We start from the raw sequence: 18,301 nt of genomic DNA, 5'->3' as shown, positions 1-18,301 counted from the left end.
GAAGTTTAATCTGGAGTGCGCTAGAGTAATCGCAACCCTAAACGGTGGCACCTAGTGCCTCCATCCATTTTTACCTCCTTTCCACTGCTAGTGCAAACTAGCAAACTATTCCAACTCTTGGAATCGACTCTGCCCTCAAGTGGAGACCCTCCTCCAATAGTGGGAACCTATTCTTCATCACCTCACCCACCTTCCCGAGTTGCCACAGACCCAAAGAGACCCCTGTTTTGCCCATTTGAACTATTGCATGTACATTTGAGCATTAGGCTCCACTCATAGGGATTGGACTGCCTCTTGGTAGTGCGTTTGATGCAGAAGGGACTAAAGACTATTTGCACTGCCCATTTCCTCCCCCTTTTAGGTTGTGGACCCATTTTGTGCATTAACCCTTTAGACCCCAATGGTCTTGTATATATGTATTTCGATAGGATTGTGTTGGCTTAATAAGTATTACTGTGATTTGAGTGTTGAAACTCGAAGGCCTTGAAATACATGTATATGTATTTTTAATATATCTACACATGACTGGGAGTTATTTGCAAGTGTCCTTTACTTTGTGTGCTCATTGAAGTCTTTCAGTCACCCTCGCCCCTACTGAGACCTGGATTGGTCTGGCTTGTTTGAGAAGGTTAGCCTGTTCAAAGAAACTAGGCTGGCCTCCTGAACCTCTGCCCACCAGGTCAGAGTTCAACAGGTAGTAATGTTGATTGCACCCTATCCACTTTTGGAACCCCGGTGGACTCCTGACCTCATCTTGGGCCCACATGGATGAGGCACCCTCAAAGGACTTAGAAGATCGCTCCTCAGAAAGGCTGGTCCTGGGTGAGGAATGACCCTGCCGCCAGCCTACTATTCCTGTGTCGTTTTCTTGCAGAAACTAAAGCTCAAACACATTCGATAGCCCGCATTTGGTGCAGGGCCTGAAGAGGGACCTTCCCTCCTCCTGTCATGGTCAGAGGGCACGTAGTAGGCCCAATGCCTTGTAGAATCTATGGATCTTTGCCCCTTGAGAGGCGCAGAACATCACAGAATGGGTCCCAGCTGTCAGCAGATGGAGCACACCGGCTTCTTTGAAACAAAAAATAGAACTTTTTCCATTGAAAACAAAAAACGTACAACTAGCTCAGAGAGCAAACTCAAGGACTCCCAACACTGAAGCATGCGCTAAAAATCAAAAGATGGCTGCCAAAGGAGGGGCTTAGGGAGAGGACCGTCATTGGATGGGGCATTATGACCCAGAGGGCAGTGATTGGTTTAGAGGAGACATACAGTTCTTAAGTGAGACTTTTTTCTTAAACCAAGGATTCCCAGCCTGACAACAGGGAATATTCATGCACATGTGAATCCATGCCAGACCCCATGATGGAGAAAGACGGAGTTTAGAGACAAAGGGCTTTGCACACAACTATATCTTAGGGGGGAAGGTGGGCAACATAGGAACAGTTTAGTTTGCTTACCATGCCCCATAGCTTTGAATTGCCCCAGGTCACACAATGGACCAATTGTCTGAGGGGCTAGGTAGCATGGTCTTTGAGAACATGTTCTTCTTTGAGTAAGTGGTGCCATGGGGTTGCAGGTTAAAGTGCTTCTTCCGGTCGCGTCAAGATGCAACACCCGATGAAGGACGACTTCCGTGGTGCAGACCCTTCAGGACACTCCACAGGAAGGATGAAGATTCGTTCCAGCGACAGTCACCACTTGCCGGCGGCGACAGGCTATCCTTTCAGGGACATTCACAGAAGCAGCTCCAACTCAGCCTCATTTGATGTTAGGATGGAGACTTACGGCACAAGCTGGTGACCACCAAAGTTCTGGGGCTTGGAGTAGGCATCCAGATTATTTGGTCCCACTAGCCCAATGGCTGCAGCACAGACAATAGTCTTCCGAGATCTTGCAAAGGAGCAGGACTTCCCCAAGCCAGTCACTGGAAAGGATTCTGGTGCCCTACAGAAGTCGCCCTTGGGCTGCTCTTGTCATACGATTCTTTGTTCCAACAGAGCTGAACAACTGCTGCAGAAGTCCTACTCTTGGATAGGTCCAAGCGCACCAATGGAAAGAATCTGCCACATTCAAACAGCCAGTAGTTGTCCAATCAGACAGTCCCAGTTCCCTCCCTGGGACGCACACAGCAGCTTTCTCGGGCAAGTGCATTACCTATGGATTTCCTGATCTGAGAGGAGAGGGCAGGAAGACGACAAAACAATAAGGCAAAAAAACAAACATATATATATATATAAATCAAAGGAAAAGGGAACCGCACTCACAGGCTAGATGGAAAACCAATATCAGTAAAATTAGCACAGCTCACAACAAAGTATTTGGTCAAAAATGTAATGCATCACAAAGAAATATAGGTAAAAAACACGGCCAGGAAGGCAGCAGCAACAGAGCCAGGACGCCCGTAAGCACGACCCACACACAACGTGTTTCACGCTCAACTGAGCGCTTGGTCACGTGAAGAAACAAAGGACCGGAGCACATTAATAGTTGACAAAACGTAGTCCTTTTGCTATTTCAGTGGAACTGGGTAGGTGCCTGGGGAGGTAGATTAGGCGGCAGCCATGATGGAATGGCAAGACACAAGTGGCCAACAATGTGAGCCAGATGACAAATCGGTGCATAGTGCAATTAAATAGTCATAAGAGGTCCAGGCATGTATGGTCGGAACCGGACATTCCATACCAGGCAAGCCCACAGTTACACCAGTATGATTTACAGTTATTAAAAAAACCGATCATAGTACACATACAGTTGAATGAGTGGAGTATTCCACATACAATTGTAAGACTAAGAAAAACCCATCAATGACAGTAAATTAAAACATAAATCCGCCATATCCCGGATCCATGTTAGGATAAAAACATCTCAGATATATGAATCATAACTAGACAGTAATATGGCATTCTGACACCAATGACAGATGGAATAAAGTGCAAGCAATAATAGCAGCATGGTGTGCAACTATGCAAGACCAAGGTGGCGATATCTACACGTGCAAAAATGCAAGAAACAGTAATCGGACACAAATCACAGATGAAGTAAAGTGCAAATGCAAGCAAAAATAACAGTTATGTGCAAATATGCTGGGCCAAAATGGCAGCCTCTACATGTGCCCAAATACATCTACATGAATCTATATGTACAAAAATGTAAAGTACCATTCTCGCTAGAAAAGTACAAAACAGGAGCACAGTGTGCAAACTTGCAGCGTCAAAATAGCAGCATGGACATGTGTACAATGGCAAAGTCCATCATTTTATGCTAAAAGGTATTAAAAAAATACCAATAGTCATGATTCTAACATAGGCTGGGGAAAAATAGACGACAAATATAAGGGGGAAATGGCAGCGACTGTTGATACAAATATACAGAGCAGAGAGGGCAACTGGATGACAGCGTAAAGAAGGGGGTGGAACCAAAAGGATAAAAGCAAAAGGACTACAAAAAATAAGAACCACCAACAAAGACCTAGATCCCAAAAAATCGTGCTACAACAGCTCAAACATTAGACGGAAATAATTCTAAAACAAAAAAACAAACACCAATGAATAAGGTGAAAAATGATAAAAAACAAAACCAGGATAAAATAGAAATAAATGCCAACGAAAAACACGTAAAAGAAAGCAAGAAGCATCAAAGAAAGAAAGCACAGCAAGAAGAACAAGTTACTTTACCTAGTTACGTTCTTTCGATGGGATGGTCCGACGTATTCCATATCTATGACATGTAATCACCACAGCTGTGCTGCTTCGGAAACTTTTTTCTGCGTCCTGCGTCGATGTGCCGTCGTCGAGGACCTCCTCCGACGTCCAACGTCATCCGATGTGATAAGTAGGACGCACGACGCCCGTAGCCTCAGTTGTAGTTTTTTCCACCAGAACGTGTGACATTAGTCAACTGCCAGTCAGACACAAAGCCTTGCGGAACGTAAGCTGCAATCGCAAAAGAAATTCTGCAGCGGGGAAGGCAGGGAGGGAGCGATATGGAATACGTCGTCGGACCATCCCATCGAAAGAACGTTACCAGGTAAGAAAGTAACTTGTTCTTCGAGGGGATTGGGTCCTCCGACGTATTCCATATCTATGACAGACTCCCAAAGCAGTACCAGAGCAAGGAGGAGGGAAAGAATTTAGAATCAAAATTTAGAATTGCCAATCAAATAGCAGAGCAAAGGACTGCCTTGCCAAAGGCCAGATCCTGTCCTCGGATGGAATCGAGGGAATAGTGACATACAAATGTATGTACTGAAGCCCAGGTGGCTACATCACAGATGTTGCGAATAGGAACACCCCTCTCCAGGGCAGTAGATGCAGCTATACCCCTGGTAGAATGGGCCCGCAAGCCAGCGGGTCCTTACCCGCCAAGCGGTAACACTTCGAGATGGCCAAAATAATCCAGCGAGACAAAGTCTGTTTCGTCACAGCTTGCCCCAAACGCTTTCCAGCGTAACCAATAAAGAGTTGATGGTCCACTCTGACCCGGGACATGCGTGAAACATAAAAGCTTAAAGTTCTCCTAGGATCAAGCCTATGGAGCCTCTCCTCTTCCTTACCAGGATGCGGAGGAGGATAGAATGCCAGAAGAACAATCTTCTGGGACAAATGAAATTCCGTCACTACCTTCGGGAGAATAGAAGGACAAACTCTAAGGACAACCCTGTCCTTGTGAAATACAGTAAAGGGTGGCTTAACTGAAAGTGCCTGTAACTCACTCTGCGAGCAGAAGTAACCGCAACTAAAAACACAGTTTTCAGAGTTAACAGCCTCAAAGGGCAAGAATGTAAAGGCTCAAACGGAGCACCCATAAGAAACTTAAGAACAAGGTTTAAATCCCAACCGGGCACCAGGAAAGGTGACGGAGGGAACACATTAGTGAGCCCTTTTAGAAACTGTGAAATTAAAGGGATTTTAAAGTAAGAACACTCGAGCGCTTAAAGATGGACAGCGCCGCCAGGTAACCTTTAATGGTACCCACTTGCAAGCCCCTGTGGGCCAAAGAAAGTAAAAAAAGACAGAACCATGGGGATGTCACATGCAAAAGGATCCACATTCTGAACTCTGCACCAGTCGCAGAATTTACGCCAACGGTACAGAGACTTTGTTGCCGGCCTTTGGGCTGAAAGCAACACCACCATCACGTCTTCAGGGAGGTCCCAATCCTTATACCTCAACCTTTCAGAAGCCAAGCGTGAAGGTTGAGGGATCTGACCTCTGGATGGAGAACCTGACCCCCCTCCCGTGAGAGCAGATCGTCTCGGTGGGGAAGACGACGTGGAGGGCAGATGGACAAGTCGAGAAGGTCCGGGTACCACGTCCTCCGAGCCCACGCCGGAGCAATGAGGATCATCCGGGAACCGAACTTCCATAACCTCCGCAGCACTTGCGGGATGACGGGGACTGGAGGAAACGCGTACAGCAGCGGGAATGACCACTCCACCACGAACGCGTCTCCTAAGGCTCCTTTTGGAGGAAACTCCCGCGAGCAAAACCTTTTGCACTTCCGGTTGACACTGGAGGCGAAGAGATCCATTTGAGGGGGGTCCCCCAAAGGGCGAAGATCTCCAGGAGAATCTCCTGAGCCAACTCCCACTCGTGAGAGATCGTGCTCTGCCTGCTCAGAGCGTCCGCCGTCACGTTTTCGTCTCCGGCCAGATGAACTGCCGAGATCTAAACTTCCAGCTGCATGGCCCAGAACTCGAGCTGCATCGCCTCCCTGCACAGAGGAAGTGACCCTGCCACCCCCTTTTTGTTGAGGTAGTGCATGGCCACTGTGTTGGCCGTCATGATCAGGACACTCTTTCCTCGCACAGTGGGCAGAAAAGCCTTCAGGGCTAGCCTGACGGCCCTCAGGTCCAACAGATTGATAAGGAGTCTGGACTCCGACGGAGACCAACGACCGCTGACTGCCAGCCCGTTGGCATGAGCTCCCCATCCCGTGAGGGATGCATCCGTCACGATCGTCACCTCCGGCCAGGGAAGCCAAAATGGAGCCCCCTTCATCAAGTTGCCTTCGACGGCCCACCACAGAAGGTCCCGGGCGACCGAGGGCGGCACCTGAACCGGGTCCGACATCCTGCCGGAGGACTGCGACCATCGCATCCTGAGTGCCCACTGCAAAGATCTCATCCGCAGGAGAGCCTCTGGCACCAGAAGAATGCAGGATGCCATGAGGCCGAGCAACCTCAAGAACTCGAATGCTGGGAGCGTCTGGGCAAGTTGAAACTTGTGCACCATCTGCTGAATGTGAAGAGCCCTCACCTGGGGAGGAAAACACTGCCCCAGGAAAGTGTCGAGCACTGCTCCGATGTACTGGAGCCACTGTGTTGGCGTCAAATGGGACTTCTTTAAATTGAGGGAGAAGCCCAGCCTGTGAAGGGAGTGGCAGGTGACGGACAGATGATCCAGGACTTGCTCGGGAGAGCTCTCCCTGATCAACCAATCGTCCAGGTAGGGGTAGACGTGAATCCCCTTTCCTGAGATGCGCTACCACCACCATGAGCTTGGTGAAAACCCTCGGGGCGGAAGTCAAACCGAACGGCAGGACCCGAAACTGAAAGTGCGAGTCGCCAACCGCGAACCATAGGTACTTCTTGTGCTTGGGATGGATCGGCACATGGAAGTAAGCATCCTTGAGGTCGAGAGACACCAACCAGTCCTGAAGCTGAAGGGCCTGGAGGACTGGAGAGAGAAACCATCTTGAACTTGTCCTTCCTTAGGAGTTTGGTCAAACCGTGCAAGTCCATGATGGGTCTCAATCCCCCGTCTTTCTTTGAAATCAAAAATTAAGAGGAATACCATCCCTGGTTCCTCTCCGCTACAGGCACCAGCTCTATGGCGCCTTTCTCCAGCAGGGCTTGAATTTCCTGCGCAAGGAGCGGATCCGGACTCTGCAAAGAGAGGTTCCCCGGTGGATTGTCGCGAGGCCTGTGCCGAAAGGAAAGCCTTCCCCCAACCGGCGAACCAGGGGGCATGGCCTCATGACTGAGTAGTAGCGGCTGCGGCGTTACCTGAGGGCAAAGAGGCAACTGCCCGAGCGGCCTTGGCACCACGGGTACCCTGTCGTCCACCTCTGGTACCCCTGCATTGGCCTCTTTGACTGCCAGCTCCTCTCGCTTTACTGAAGGACGAGTAATAGCTAAAAGGAACCACCCCTCCATTGCTGTCCCCTAGGACGAAAAGGCAGAGGTTGGCGAACTGCAGCGCCCAACGACTTCGCTGCAGCTTTTGAGATCTGCAACCTCTCAAGGCTCTCGTCAGCCTTGCTGCCAAAAAGGTGTTCACAGTCAAAGGGCATGTTGAGGAGCCGGGACTGCACATCAGGAGCAAACCCCGAGTTCCGCAACCACGCAAACCTGCGTATCATGTTGCTCGCCGCCATGGACCTGCTGACGCATTCAGCCAAGTCCAAACCCGACTGAACGGACACACATGGCATCCTTACCATCCTGGACCATAGCAAGGAAACCATCCCGTTCGTCCCCTTCGGGAATATGTTCAGCCGCTAACGCAACACAGTTCCACAGAGTGTGTGTGAAACGAGACAAGGCACAAATGGAGTTGGCCGCCTGAAGCGCCATACCACCAGAAGAAAACACTTTCTTCGCCCAGCCATCAAAACGTTTGTCGTCCCTATCAGGAGGGATGGTAGGGTACGACGCCTGCTTTGCCGGGGCCGTGGCCGCCTGCACCACCAAACTCTCCGGAATGGGGTGCCTGGTCAAGTAGCAGGGGTCGTTACTGGCTGGACGGTATTTTCGCGACAAGGACCTGCCCACCGCCGGGAGACTCTCTGCCGCCACCCTTCTCTGTAAAGCCATATGGAACGGCAGTACCGGGTCAGTTGGGGGACCAACATCAAGGATGTCCGTCAGATCATCCTGCACAAACTCCCCTGGGGGAGCAGACCATCCCAAGTACTCAGAAACCCTAGCCATAAGGCATCGGTATGAGGAATCGGCATGAGAGCCAGGCTCAGGCCGACAAAACTCCACCTCCGGAGAGGTGTCCAGTCCACTGGCATCATGCAGTGACTGCCTCAAATCGTCAAACTGACTATGGCCCGAGACAATTTCATCTGGAACCTGACTAGGAACCAGGCCATCAGAATCCTCATCCGCCTCTGAAATATATTCCAGGTGGCGAAAAGAAGGCACCCGAGAGTGCTTGCTCTTAACCAGAGCCTTCCTAGGGGGTTCCCCCGTGCCACGGGGTACCTCCGACACCCCGGCCTCGAAAGGCGTCGAGCGAATCGGCGCCGGGAGAACAGGCGTCGACGTCAGAAGCAGCGCCGCCAGCATCGGCGGCGTCGACGCAGTCCTCGAAGCTGGAGCTCCGAGCGTGTCCTTCGACGACCTGAGCGCCGACGGCTTCGACTTCCTCGGAGCCGGAGCCTTGAGAAAGCCTGTCGACGCCTCAGACGTCGACGTCTTCTTCAAAGACATCACAGGTGCACACGGTCCCGAATGCGTCGAGGACCGGGACCTGGAACGGGTACGTCGAGAACGAGTTCCCTTGTCCGAACGGGACCTCTCCCGTGACTCGTGCCGACCACTCTTGCGAGCGGTGTCTCCCGACCTCTCACGACCAACCCCACTCGGGGGCGCGGACGGCTTACTACCCTGTGACTCAAGAATCGCCAGCATTTTCTTCCCGAAGGAAGCCCATTCCTCCGGAGTCGCAAGGCTGGTGGGGTAAGCGACGTGCCGAGCAGAGTCCTCCGAAGAGGACCTGGAAGACGACCTGTGTCTGCGCTTCCGAGAATGCCTCGAAGAGGCTGAGGAGTGGCGAGACGACTACTAGGAGACCCACGAGACTTCCGACGATGACGCGGAGAGTCTCCTCTCGAATCATCCGGCGAAAGCCCCGCAGACTTCGACTTCCGGGGCTTGGACACCCGACCTACCGACAACTTCTTCTTACGTTCCCGTAAGGCTTTGGACGTGAGTGACTGGCAGACGATAGTCATCCGTGTCTTGGGCCTCCCCGAGGCACCAGAGGCAGGCGCCTTGCGAGTCCGTCACAGACATCTTAGACTCTCACTCCCCGCACTTCTTGAAGCCGGACGCGGGGTCGAAGACGAAGTAGAAGACATCTTCACACGAAGGATTTTCAGAAAAACGAACAGGTTCGAAGAACAGAACTCCAAAGAGTCGAGGCGTTAACCGAGATTCACGAAGCAACATGTTCGCGGAAAAAACAGAACTGAGGCCACGGGCGTCGTGCGTCCTACTTATCACATCGGATGACGTCGGAGGAGGTCCTCGACATCGGCGCAGGAAAAAAGTTTCCGAAGCAGCACAGCTGTGGTGATTACATGTCAGATATGGAATACGTCAGAGCACCCAATCCCCTCGAATTATGCATATGGATAAATTTTAGTTGCCCAAGAACATGTAAAGCTCCTCATCCAATTTATGTCCATTGGGAAACAGTGTCAAAGTCCAAGATAAATCTAGTTTCCAAACGCCTTAGCTTTAAAACACGGTCTCCACCCCTGGGATGAATAGAGATGTGTGCCACTGCAATAAACGTAAGGAAATTCAGATTATTCTCATGTTCTTGCCAAAAGTGCTAAGCCATGGGGTACGCGGGATCTGAATTTTTAATCGCCCTAAGATGCTGCAGAATCCTTAGTTTGAGCTTGCATGTGGTGCTCCCGACGTACCACTTCATGCAGGGACACGAGAGGACATAGACAACAAAGGCAGTGTCACAGTTGAGAGTGCTTAATGGTTTGGTTACATTTAGTGACCGGATGTATGAAAGATTTGCAAGAAGTGGAATGAGTACACGCTTTATTTACATTTAGTACATTTGGTAAAGCCAATGGGGGAGATCGCTAACCAATTAGAAAGAGAGGGACTTTTATGAATGGGTGGCAAAAAGCTAGAGACTAGCTTGTCTGAGAGATGGTACTCTTTTGTACGTAATAGTGGGACGTTTGGAAAGTAAGGGGCATAGATCTTTATCCAAGGTCAAGACACGCCAATGTCGTTCAATGATCCTACGAACATTGTTGGAAGCATTATCAAAAGAGACAATGAGTCTAGGTTCATCATTTGTGGTTGTTTTGTCGGACTTGACACCATATATTACTCGATCCCAAAGGAGTCCACGGGCTTTAATGTAGGCCGTTGTAGTTCTTTTGGTATAGCCTTGTTGCAAAAAGTCAATGGCCACTAGGGCACAGTGATGATCAAACGATGTGAGGTCAGTGCAATTCCTACGGTAACGGATGAATTTGCCGTAAGGAATGCTTCTTTTGCATGACACAGGATGACAACGGGTGGCATGCAGAGGTAGACCGGTATTGGAGGTTTTTTTTACGCAATACTGTGAAAACCATATCTTTCTAGAGTTACCACCACATCAAGATAAATAACCTCAGTGGTACTGTGGCATTCTGTAAAGCGTAAATTGGCCACATTGGTATTAATGCTTTTCACAAACAGTTGCCAGTCAATTTCAGTACCCTTCCAGATAAACACATCGATGTATCGCCACCAAGCGACAATTTGAGTGGGAAAACTAGATGCTAGCAAGTCACGTAAAAATGTAGCCTCCCACCATCCCATCGTCAGATTTGCGTATGAAGGGGCAAAGGTACTGCCCATAGCGGTGCCCCTCACTTGCCGATAAAACGCACCTTCGAACAGAAAAACATTCTTCGTGAGGCAGAAAAACAACATCTCGAGAATCACAGGTTCCCATTGCCACTTGATGATCAATGGATGTGTAGAGGGATACAACATCAAGGGTGGCCAAAATAAGCCCCCCCCCCACCAAGGTGTATTGGTGATGTGTTGCAAAAAGTCCTTAGTGTCCCGTAAATAAGAAGGCAGAACTGAAACAAAAGGAAACAAGGTTTCGTCAATGAATTTTGCTAAATGCTCAAGAAGGTAACCACATAGCATGACAATCGGTCTCCCAGGTCGGTGAGTAAGAGATTTATGTGTCTTAGGTAAAAAAAATGGTAGGTACGGTATAGCAGGAGGGAACAAGGAATTTAACTAGATCCTCTTCAATGAGTCCAGTATCAGCCCACTTGGTACAGAGGCTATTAAGTTCCAACTGTATATCAAGAAAAGGATATAGATTAAAAAAGTGGCACACCTCGAGACATGGCCATTTTAGGGTGCTAGTCGCCATTCGCGGTAAACGTGCAAATGCATGAATAAGTTAAAATAAACTGGTTTTAAAATCTGTAAAAATGTTACTGCCGACACAAGCTTGTCTTTGCAACAAAAGTGACCAACAATCCAAAAGATTAAATGATATAGGGATACCAAGTAGCCCCATTGCACTGCAATGTAAGGTACAGTGTGCAATTACCAAAAAACATTCCAGAGAGCAACAACTTTTCTCAGGACAGTCTGAGGGACCTATCAGTTTCCCCATAACAATGGGCAAAAGGCAAGGGGCATGAAGCTGAAGGCTTTACTTCCCCCCCTTCCAAAGTCAGCAAAAAGAAGAGAATGATATCTCATTGACATCAATGGAGGGAAAGGAGCAAAATAAACACCCCCCCCTTGCTGGACAAAGGAAAACCTCACGGTATTATCCAGAATACGCCATCTTCAGCAAGCCCAGTTTGGTTGTGGATGCAGGGTTCTCATTCCCTCAAAGCACACAGTTACTATTTATTCCAAGATAAATGCAAGCTCTTGGTTTTACTATAATGCGTTGCTATGTCTGCACCTTCTATTACATACAAATTAAAACTACTTTGGTCCCTCCGTCAGCCACAAGGTCTTGGACAGCAGACCAGTGATGATCCTTGCACTAGCAATACTGCCAATAGAGAAGCAGTTCAGCACCCAGAGGTACGCAAGAGCAAATATGAAAAATATGTGCAGCGAAGCAGTCTGCCTTCTCAAGTAGGGCAGCCAGCAGGTGACTCCTCAAAGGACAACTGATGTGTACACATGACTTGTCGTTGGTCCTCACTTTACTAAATGAAACTGGGAGAAAGGCCATTGTGCATAGTGTGCTCAAATGTTGCAGGGTTGAATCATTGTCACAGAGGTCTCACATATAAACATTGGGTTTGTTCAGGATCCCCAAAATACTCAATTTCATGCAATGTGCGAAGTAGTTTACATCAGTCATGACCTTTTTTGTGGTCGTAGTCTCCAAATTACCCAATTAAATACAACACAGGAGCGGAAAGTAGACCTGGAAATGTTATCAGATAACCAGACTAGACCCTCGTTTTGACTGCCATAAAAGCCCAGCCTAAGAACTCCTGCCTCACATACCGTTCTAACCATCCTCATATTGGGCCTAGCAGGACAAAGAACCTCCCAAAGACCTGGTTAAAAACCTACCCTCATTTAAATGTGTCAATATTCCTTCCAGCTTTCCAGTCTATAGAACCTGGCAGACCATAGCCAAGGGGAGTAAAGAGAAGGCCTTTGCCTAATGGGTTTAGTTGGGCATGGTTTCAATATGCCCAGGATCTGCTATGCTGGCCCTGTGCAAGGCTTAGAGGTAGGGCTGCTGCAGAGGCATAAATAGCCCTCAAAAGCTTTGCACAAAACGACACCTGGACTGCTGAGACTATTGTGGTGGCGATTTGGAATTTTATTCATTTTTCATAAGTTGCGAACATGGCAAATTTACATGCCTGGCCTACAACTCTTCTGAAAATTATTAAGAATAAGCTGCCCAGATAACCGTTTCTCTTTCCAATGAGTTGGTTTTGGGACATCTACAATGTTTCAAGCATATTGTCTCCAATTCGGCAGGCAGGCTTAGAGGTCAAGTCATTTGGCTTGCACCCAGAAATCTTCCCCTTCCTGCTCCTCAGTCTTTGGAGGTAACCCAACTGACACAATGTGCTGTAAACAGTCACAACATTTAACATAAAATGAGAGAAGGGAGTCAGTCCTTAACTGGATACAAGACGGACATCTGCAGAATCTCTCACCACCTCCTGTGTGGTCACACATACAAATTCTAGTGTACCAATTTAACCACTGCATTTCAAGGTGAGCATTCTTCAACCCTAAATTTAACTTCCATCACGCTCTCAACAAATGAATGAATTCTCACCTTAATAAGAGATCATCTGCACTTCTTTTTGATGGATTTCTATTCCTAGAGGTTTCATACAGTGAGCCCAGAAAGAATGCTGGCTCCCCCTGGAAACTTCGCCTTACATGTTATATGGAAAGAATCACCCCCCTCCCCCCATGTAGGAGTGCGGTTGATTTAATACAGATCGGTTTGTGGATCTTTACAACTGACCACAGAAGCACCAATTAAGCATAGGTTCTCTGATCCACAGAATTATTGAACATATGTCCTAAGATTTTCAGAATGGGTGCAGTTTCCACGGGGAGCCCAGCATACTTTTCTAAACTAGGTCAGTGTAGTAACACAGATGTCTTTACCACCATAGAAAGGATGAAGTTGCATAAGTGAATTAGATTTCTCTGTTCACACAGATAAATGCATAGAACATTTGATTGATAGGAATAGAAATCCAACAAAAAGAAGTGCGGATGATCTTACATGAAGGTGATAATTCATTCAGTTGTTTAGAGCGTATTAGATGTTAAATTTAGGATTGAATAATGCTCACCTTGATTTGGTTTATCATGGAAATCCAATATAACAATCCATATACGAGATGAAATTGGCCATGTTAGATTTTTTTAAACACATTTTAGATACGCTGATTAATGTGTTTAGGATTTGTAATCACTTTTAACAAGATACATAGCTATGCAGATCAGGCAGTATTATTTATGAATTGATGCATAGTATTGTATAATTTGTATTTAATGATTCTGATCACGATGGGAAAGCAATATTGAATGAATTTCTAAAATTATATTATGTATATTCTCTTGTAGAATTGATTCGAAAATGTAACCCCTGATGAAGAGAAAGATTCTCAAACAGGACTCCTGAATACATGTTATTCTATATGTTAAGTCAATTGCCACAAGACACATTTGTGATATTGAACAAGTAGTTCAATATCACAAATAGTTTTGATTACACGATCCAGACTTATCAGAAATAAGCAACCAGACTTCGTATTTGTTAAATGCTTGGCTCAGTTAACAGAGCCTGTTGTGTGCAGGGGACGGATTTCCCTAACTGGGAGCCTCTTTTTTGTTCCCATCTTACAGGCTGGACCAACTGATCTAATCGCTTCTTACAAATGGCAACCATGCTACCCTGATCTCTGCCTCTCTGCGGCCAGCCTTTCAGGTCAAGTTATACATTAGTTTAAGGCCTTTCTGGGCGATCGATCTCAATCCGTATCCTTGCCCCCCTTCCGTTCTGATGCAGTTCCTTTGTTCTGTGGGGTTCCACAGGGCTCTGCACTCTACTACTTCAGTGTCTCCTGCGTCTTATTCAATCGTACGGGTTCTGTTATTATTCTTACATGGATGATACCCAAATTCTTGTCCGCCTTGACCTCACTCAGACTGAAACAGCTAGTCGTCTCAAAAGATGCCTTGAGGACCTGGGAGCTTGGATGGGAAGTAACCGGTTAAAAATGGACGCCAGTAAGACTGAGGTCTTGGTTGCGAGTACTGCATCCCCCCCCCCCACCTGTTCTGGACCACTCAGTTCTGGCCTTCGTCACTTGGCCCTCTCCTGACCCCTGTTACATCAGTTAAAAAAAAGAAATGGGGGTTAGATTCTCTGCATCCCTTTCTATGATGAGCAAGTGGCAGCGGTATGTAAATCCGGCCATTAAGCTCTGCATTCTTCGTAAGGTTCTTCCTTTTATCCTGCCAGGCACCAGTGGTTGCCGCTTTAGTTTTAATCATGCTGGTCTACAGCAATTCCCTTTATCTGGCCCAGCTATTTCATCAAGCGACTTCCGCTATTGCAGAACACGGTAGCCAGAGCAATCCTACATCCTCCCTTTGGAACACATATGTCTCCTTTACTTAGGAAATTGCTCTGGCTTCTTTCAAGTCTTTGTGTATTGTACACCGGGCTGTCTACGGGAGTGCTGCGGAATATTTGCAAAAGTTCTCGTGCTATGTACCTACTCAAGCCTTGCGCTCTGAATCAACTCTTCTGGTAGCAGTACCCAGTTACCGGCATGCTCGTACCGGACGACGGGCCTTCTCCGTGGCTGCCGCGAAAGCCTGGAATGACCTTCCTTTTGCTCCCCGCAGCACTGATGATCACCTCCTGTTCCGTTGTCTACTGAAAACAACTGTTTAAATAAATCTTTGCCTCTGTTAGAAAATCCTATTTAGCGCCAAAATGTCTTAGGGTGTATGTGCACTCTCCAAGTTCGGTTAACATAACATTACTTTTTGTGGTAAGTTAGGCGGGTCAGGTCAGAGGAACTGGTGGGATGGTCTCTGTATGCCCAGTTAGCATGGAAGAAAAGGCAGTACCATAGAGCTTTAATTTCTAACACTGGCCTGGGGGCTAAGAGGGAGAACGGCAGGGGAGGGGGCCTTAAGTGAGCCTTCTTTAAGCACTGCTATAGCGCCTTGATGCCTGTGGGTTGTAGTGCGCTCTACAATTACAAAAATAAATACAGCCTGCACACAAAGCGTAACTGGCTACCTTTTTAATGCAAAGTGTTCTAAAATGCACATTTGAGTTTAGGCTGTTTGTAATCAGTTATCTAGTCAAGAAACAGACCAGAAGCTTACACCGAAGGGATCCATTTTATCACATTGGTACCGGGATAGCAATGCATACAATCATATAATCGAACAAGACAACACGCAGGTTAATCTACATTTTATCTGCTAAAACAGAATACATTGATATTACTTGCAGGATTGGTGCTGCAGCCAATACCCTGGAAAGGTTATCTTCCAAAACAGCACCATTTCCAACACAATCAAACAACTGCAAAAAAAATTAAAAGAAAATTATTCAACAGGTGCAATCGTAATACTAAGTTAAAGATAACAATAGTAAGGACAATTTAAAAACGACATGGACAGTGGCAGTACAAAAAGACATGTATCCGGTCTCTATATACGTCGTAGCAATGACTGATGAAGTGTAGTAGCACCAACTAATGAGATTAATTTTGCACGTTGGGCCGTTTTTGGTTGGCATCAAGGCAAGCTGTCATTACAGGTCATGGTAAAGGAGGACTGGTGAAAAAGTTTTCCTTTTACTTGGCAGTGACCACATACACCTCTTCATTAGGTCCGAGCGGTATTACTGCACAAGACGCAGGGTAGGTTTTACTGTGACAGAGGGTTATTCAGCCATGAAATGGTTAAATGGGGGTGGTTCCCCAACTCTGAAAACGGTACATTCACTGTGGCCTCAGATCACCAGTACGGAACATGAAAAGGAGCCTCATTGCTGCACTGCTAAGGCATCTATTGGACAAGAGCAAACAAAAATAATTCTGCATTACTTCAAGACGGTTAGCAGGTTTAACCAAAGGTCAGTCCACAAGAAATAAAAAAAAATTAAACTTATTCCGTATACAAACACATAGATATGAATACATATCCATTTCCACAAAAAATTACTGCCAGAAGTGAATATCAAATAGATTAAGACTAAAATATAATCTTCAATTTCACCATCGCTAATGTAGAAAATGAGTTTTAGATAGACGGTATCCCAATAAAAAAAACAAATCATTATGGACAGTGAAAATTACATATTTGTAGATGTGCAATAAGTGAAAAATGCAAAGAGCATGCTCGCAGCCTTGCGAAATGAATATAGACTGGGTTAATTATCTGGCATCATGGGACTAGTAGTACCTTCCAACATCCCACTCGTGAGCCCACCTGTTTCAGGGCCTTCATAATTTGCATCCAGACCCTGTGTATATATAAACGCCAAAGAAACACTTGTCCCCACCACACTCGAATCTAACCAAGCCTCCGGTTCATGAAACTATCAGGTATGGACAGTTGACTGAGCAACACAATCGGGCGTCTATGGCCATTCAGATACTTTAGAAGAGTAAACATCTGAAAAGAGAATGGGTGTAAAATAAAAAAATATAATGTCTACATTTAAAAAAAGAAAAAAAAAAGCACATATCTATCTGCATGAGACGGGAATCAAAATATAATCTATGCATGCCAATCAGCAAGATACTGGAAATTCTATAGGGAGGCAAGTATCAAAACAAATGCAAGAAAAAACGCCTATTACAATTCAAATGAGGTAGTGCAAATAATTAAAAGGAAAAGGACAAGAGGGGGGAAATGGGGAGAAGCGAGATAGCAACAAGTACAACCTTTAAGGCTGAGATCTCAAACAGAAAATCAGAACCAGGAGATTGCAAGTGAAGAGCAGTTAGTGCAAGATCATACAATACAAAAATAAACTACGCCACCCATCCCCCCACAGGGCTCGAAATTGCTGCAAGCTTTTTAGCACCCGCTTGCAGAACATCCTGGTTCTGCAAGGAGCTACTCTTGACTGGCCAGGCCAAATGGTGCTACAAACATACGCATTTCCAAACAGTTTCTCACATGGGTATGAATACATTCAAAGCATGATGGGACACGGGAAAAGTAAGTTTTCACCTCATGACGTGATAAGATTTGCAGCACCCCATGTAACAAAGTGCCTCATTCCTCAAGTTAGTTCATTATGCCTCATCTCATATCGTTATTTAGATACAAATAATACATCTCGAATTTACTATCCCTGTGCACGCACGTATTTGAGAAGGTACAAATGCTGGCCAATGGTCTAATGATTTAGAAATGTCAACTTGCATAACAGAGGAACGAAGCCTAACAATTACTATAATCCACCTCAAACACTGACATTTTAGACTTACTTTACTCACTATGCCCCTCCTCATTAGACCTCCAGAGATTCCAAATACAGCCAAGCCATTTGATACAGAGATGCCGGTTAAAAGTCTGCCATTTCCTGCACAACCCAAAATGGAGCTCAGACAGGGACAACGATAGTCCCTTTAATCCCACTCCTAAAGATTCAGACGATAGTACGGTTGTTACAAAGATGCCATATTCCAGTTACCACAGTTACAGACCTGAAACACACAACCCTAGGATCAGCAAATACACCTTTCTAACTTCCCCCTTCATATGCCCTTGACCAGCACATGATGCTGGTCAACAGGAGAAATTGTAGACGTTCCTAAAAGTATAGACAAGCCCCAGCGTTTGACTATGGATGTTCTGCAACAGCTGTTCTGATCTCTCTAGACTTGAAGAGGCGTTTGTTATACAACCACACAGCGTACCAGAAAATATATATTTTTTTTAAGAATGCATGCATTAGGCCCAATCAGAGCAGATTTTAGAAATATGTAAACAAGGCACGAAGAAGTTGGTCGGAATAGGTTGGAA

At 46.5% G+C, this 18,301-nt stretch overlaps 1 protein-coding gene across 3 annotated transcripts in view; it reads right to left on the bottom strand.

Moving 5' to 3' along the window:
- The window catches only part of DONSON (DNA replication fork stabilization factor DONSON), a 195,931-nt gene that overhangs the window by 39,975 nt on the left and 137,655 nt on the right, over positions 1 to 18,301 (bottom strand). For all 3 annotated transcript variants that reach the window (XM_069636238.1, XM_069636235.1, XM_069636237.1), the window contains exon 2: positions 15,765 to 15,842. In XM_069636238.1, the coding sequence (XP_069492339.1) occupies positions 15,765 to 15,842 (78 nt within the window). The remainder of the gene's footprint in view (positions 1 to 15,764; positions 15,843 to 18,301) is intronic.

Source organism: Ambystoma mexicanum, chromosome 7p (assembly GCF_040938575.1).
Source record: "Ambystoma mexicanum isolate Mex_15411 chromosome 7p, UKY_AmexF1_1, whole genome shotgun sequence".
Classification (NCBI taxonomy): domain Eukaryota; kingdom Metazoa; phylum Chordata; class Amphibia; order Caudata; family Ambystomatidae; genus Ambystoma; species Ambystoma mexicanum.
This window is presented reverse-complemented; position numbering and strand designations above follow the sequence as displayed.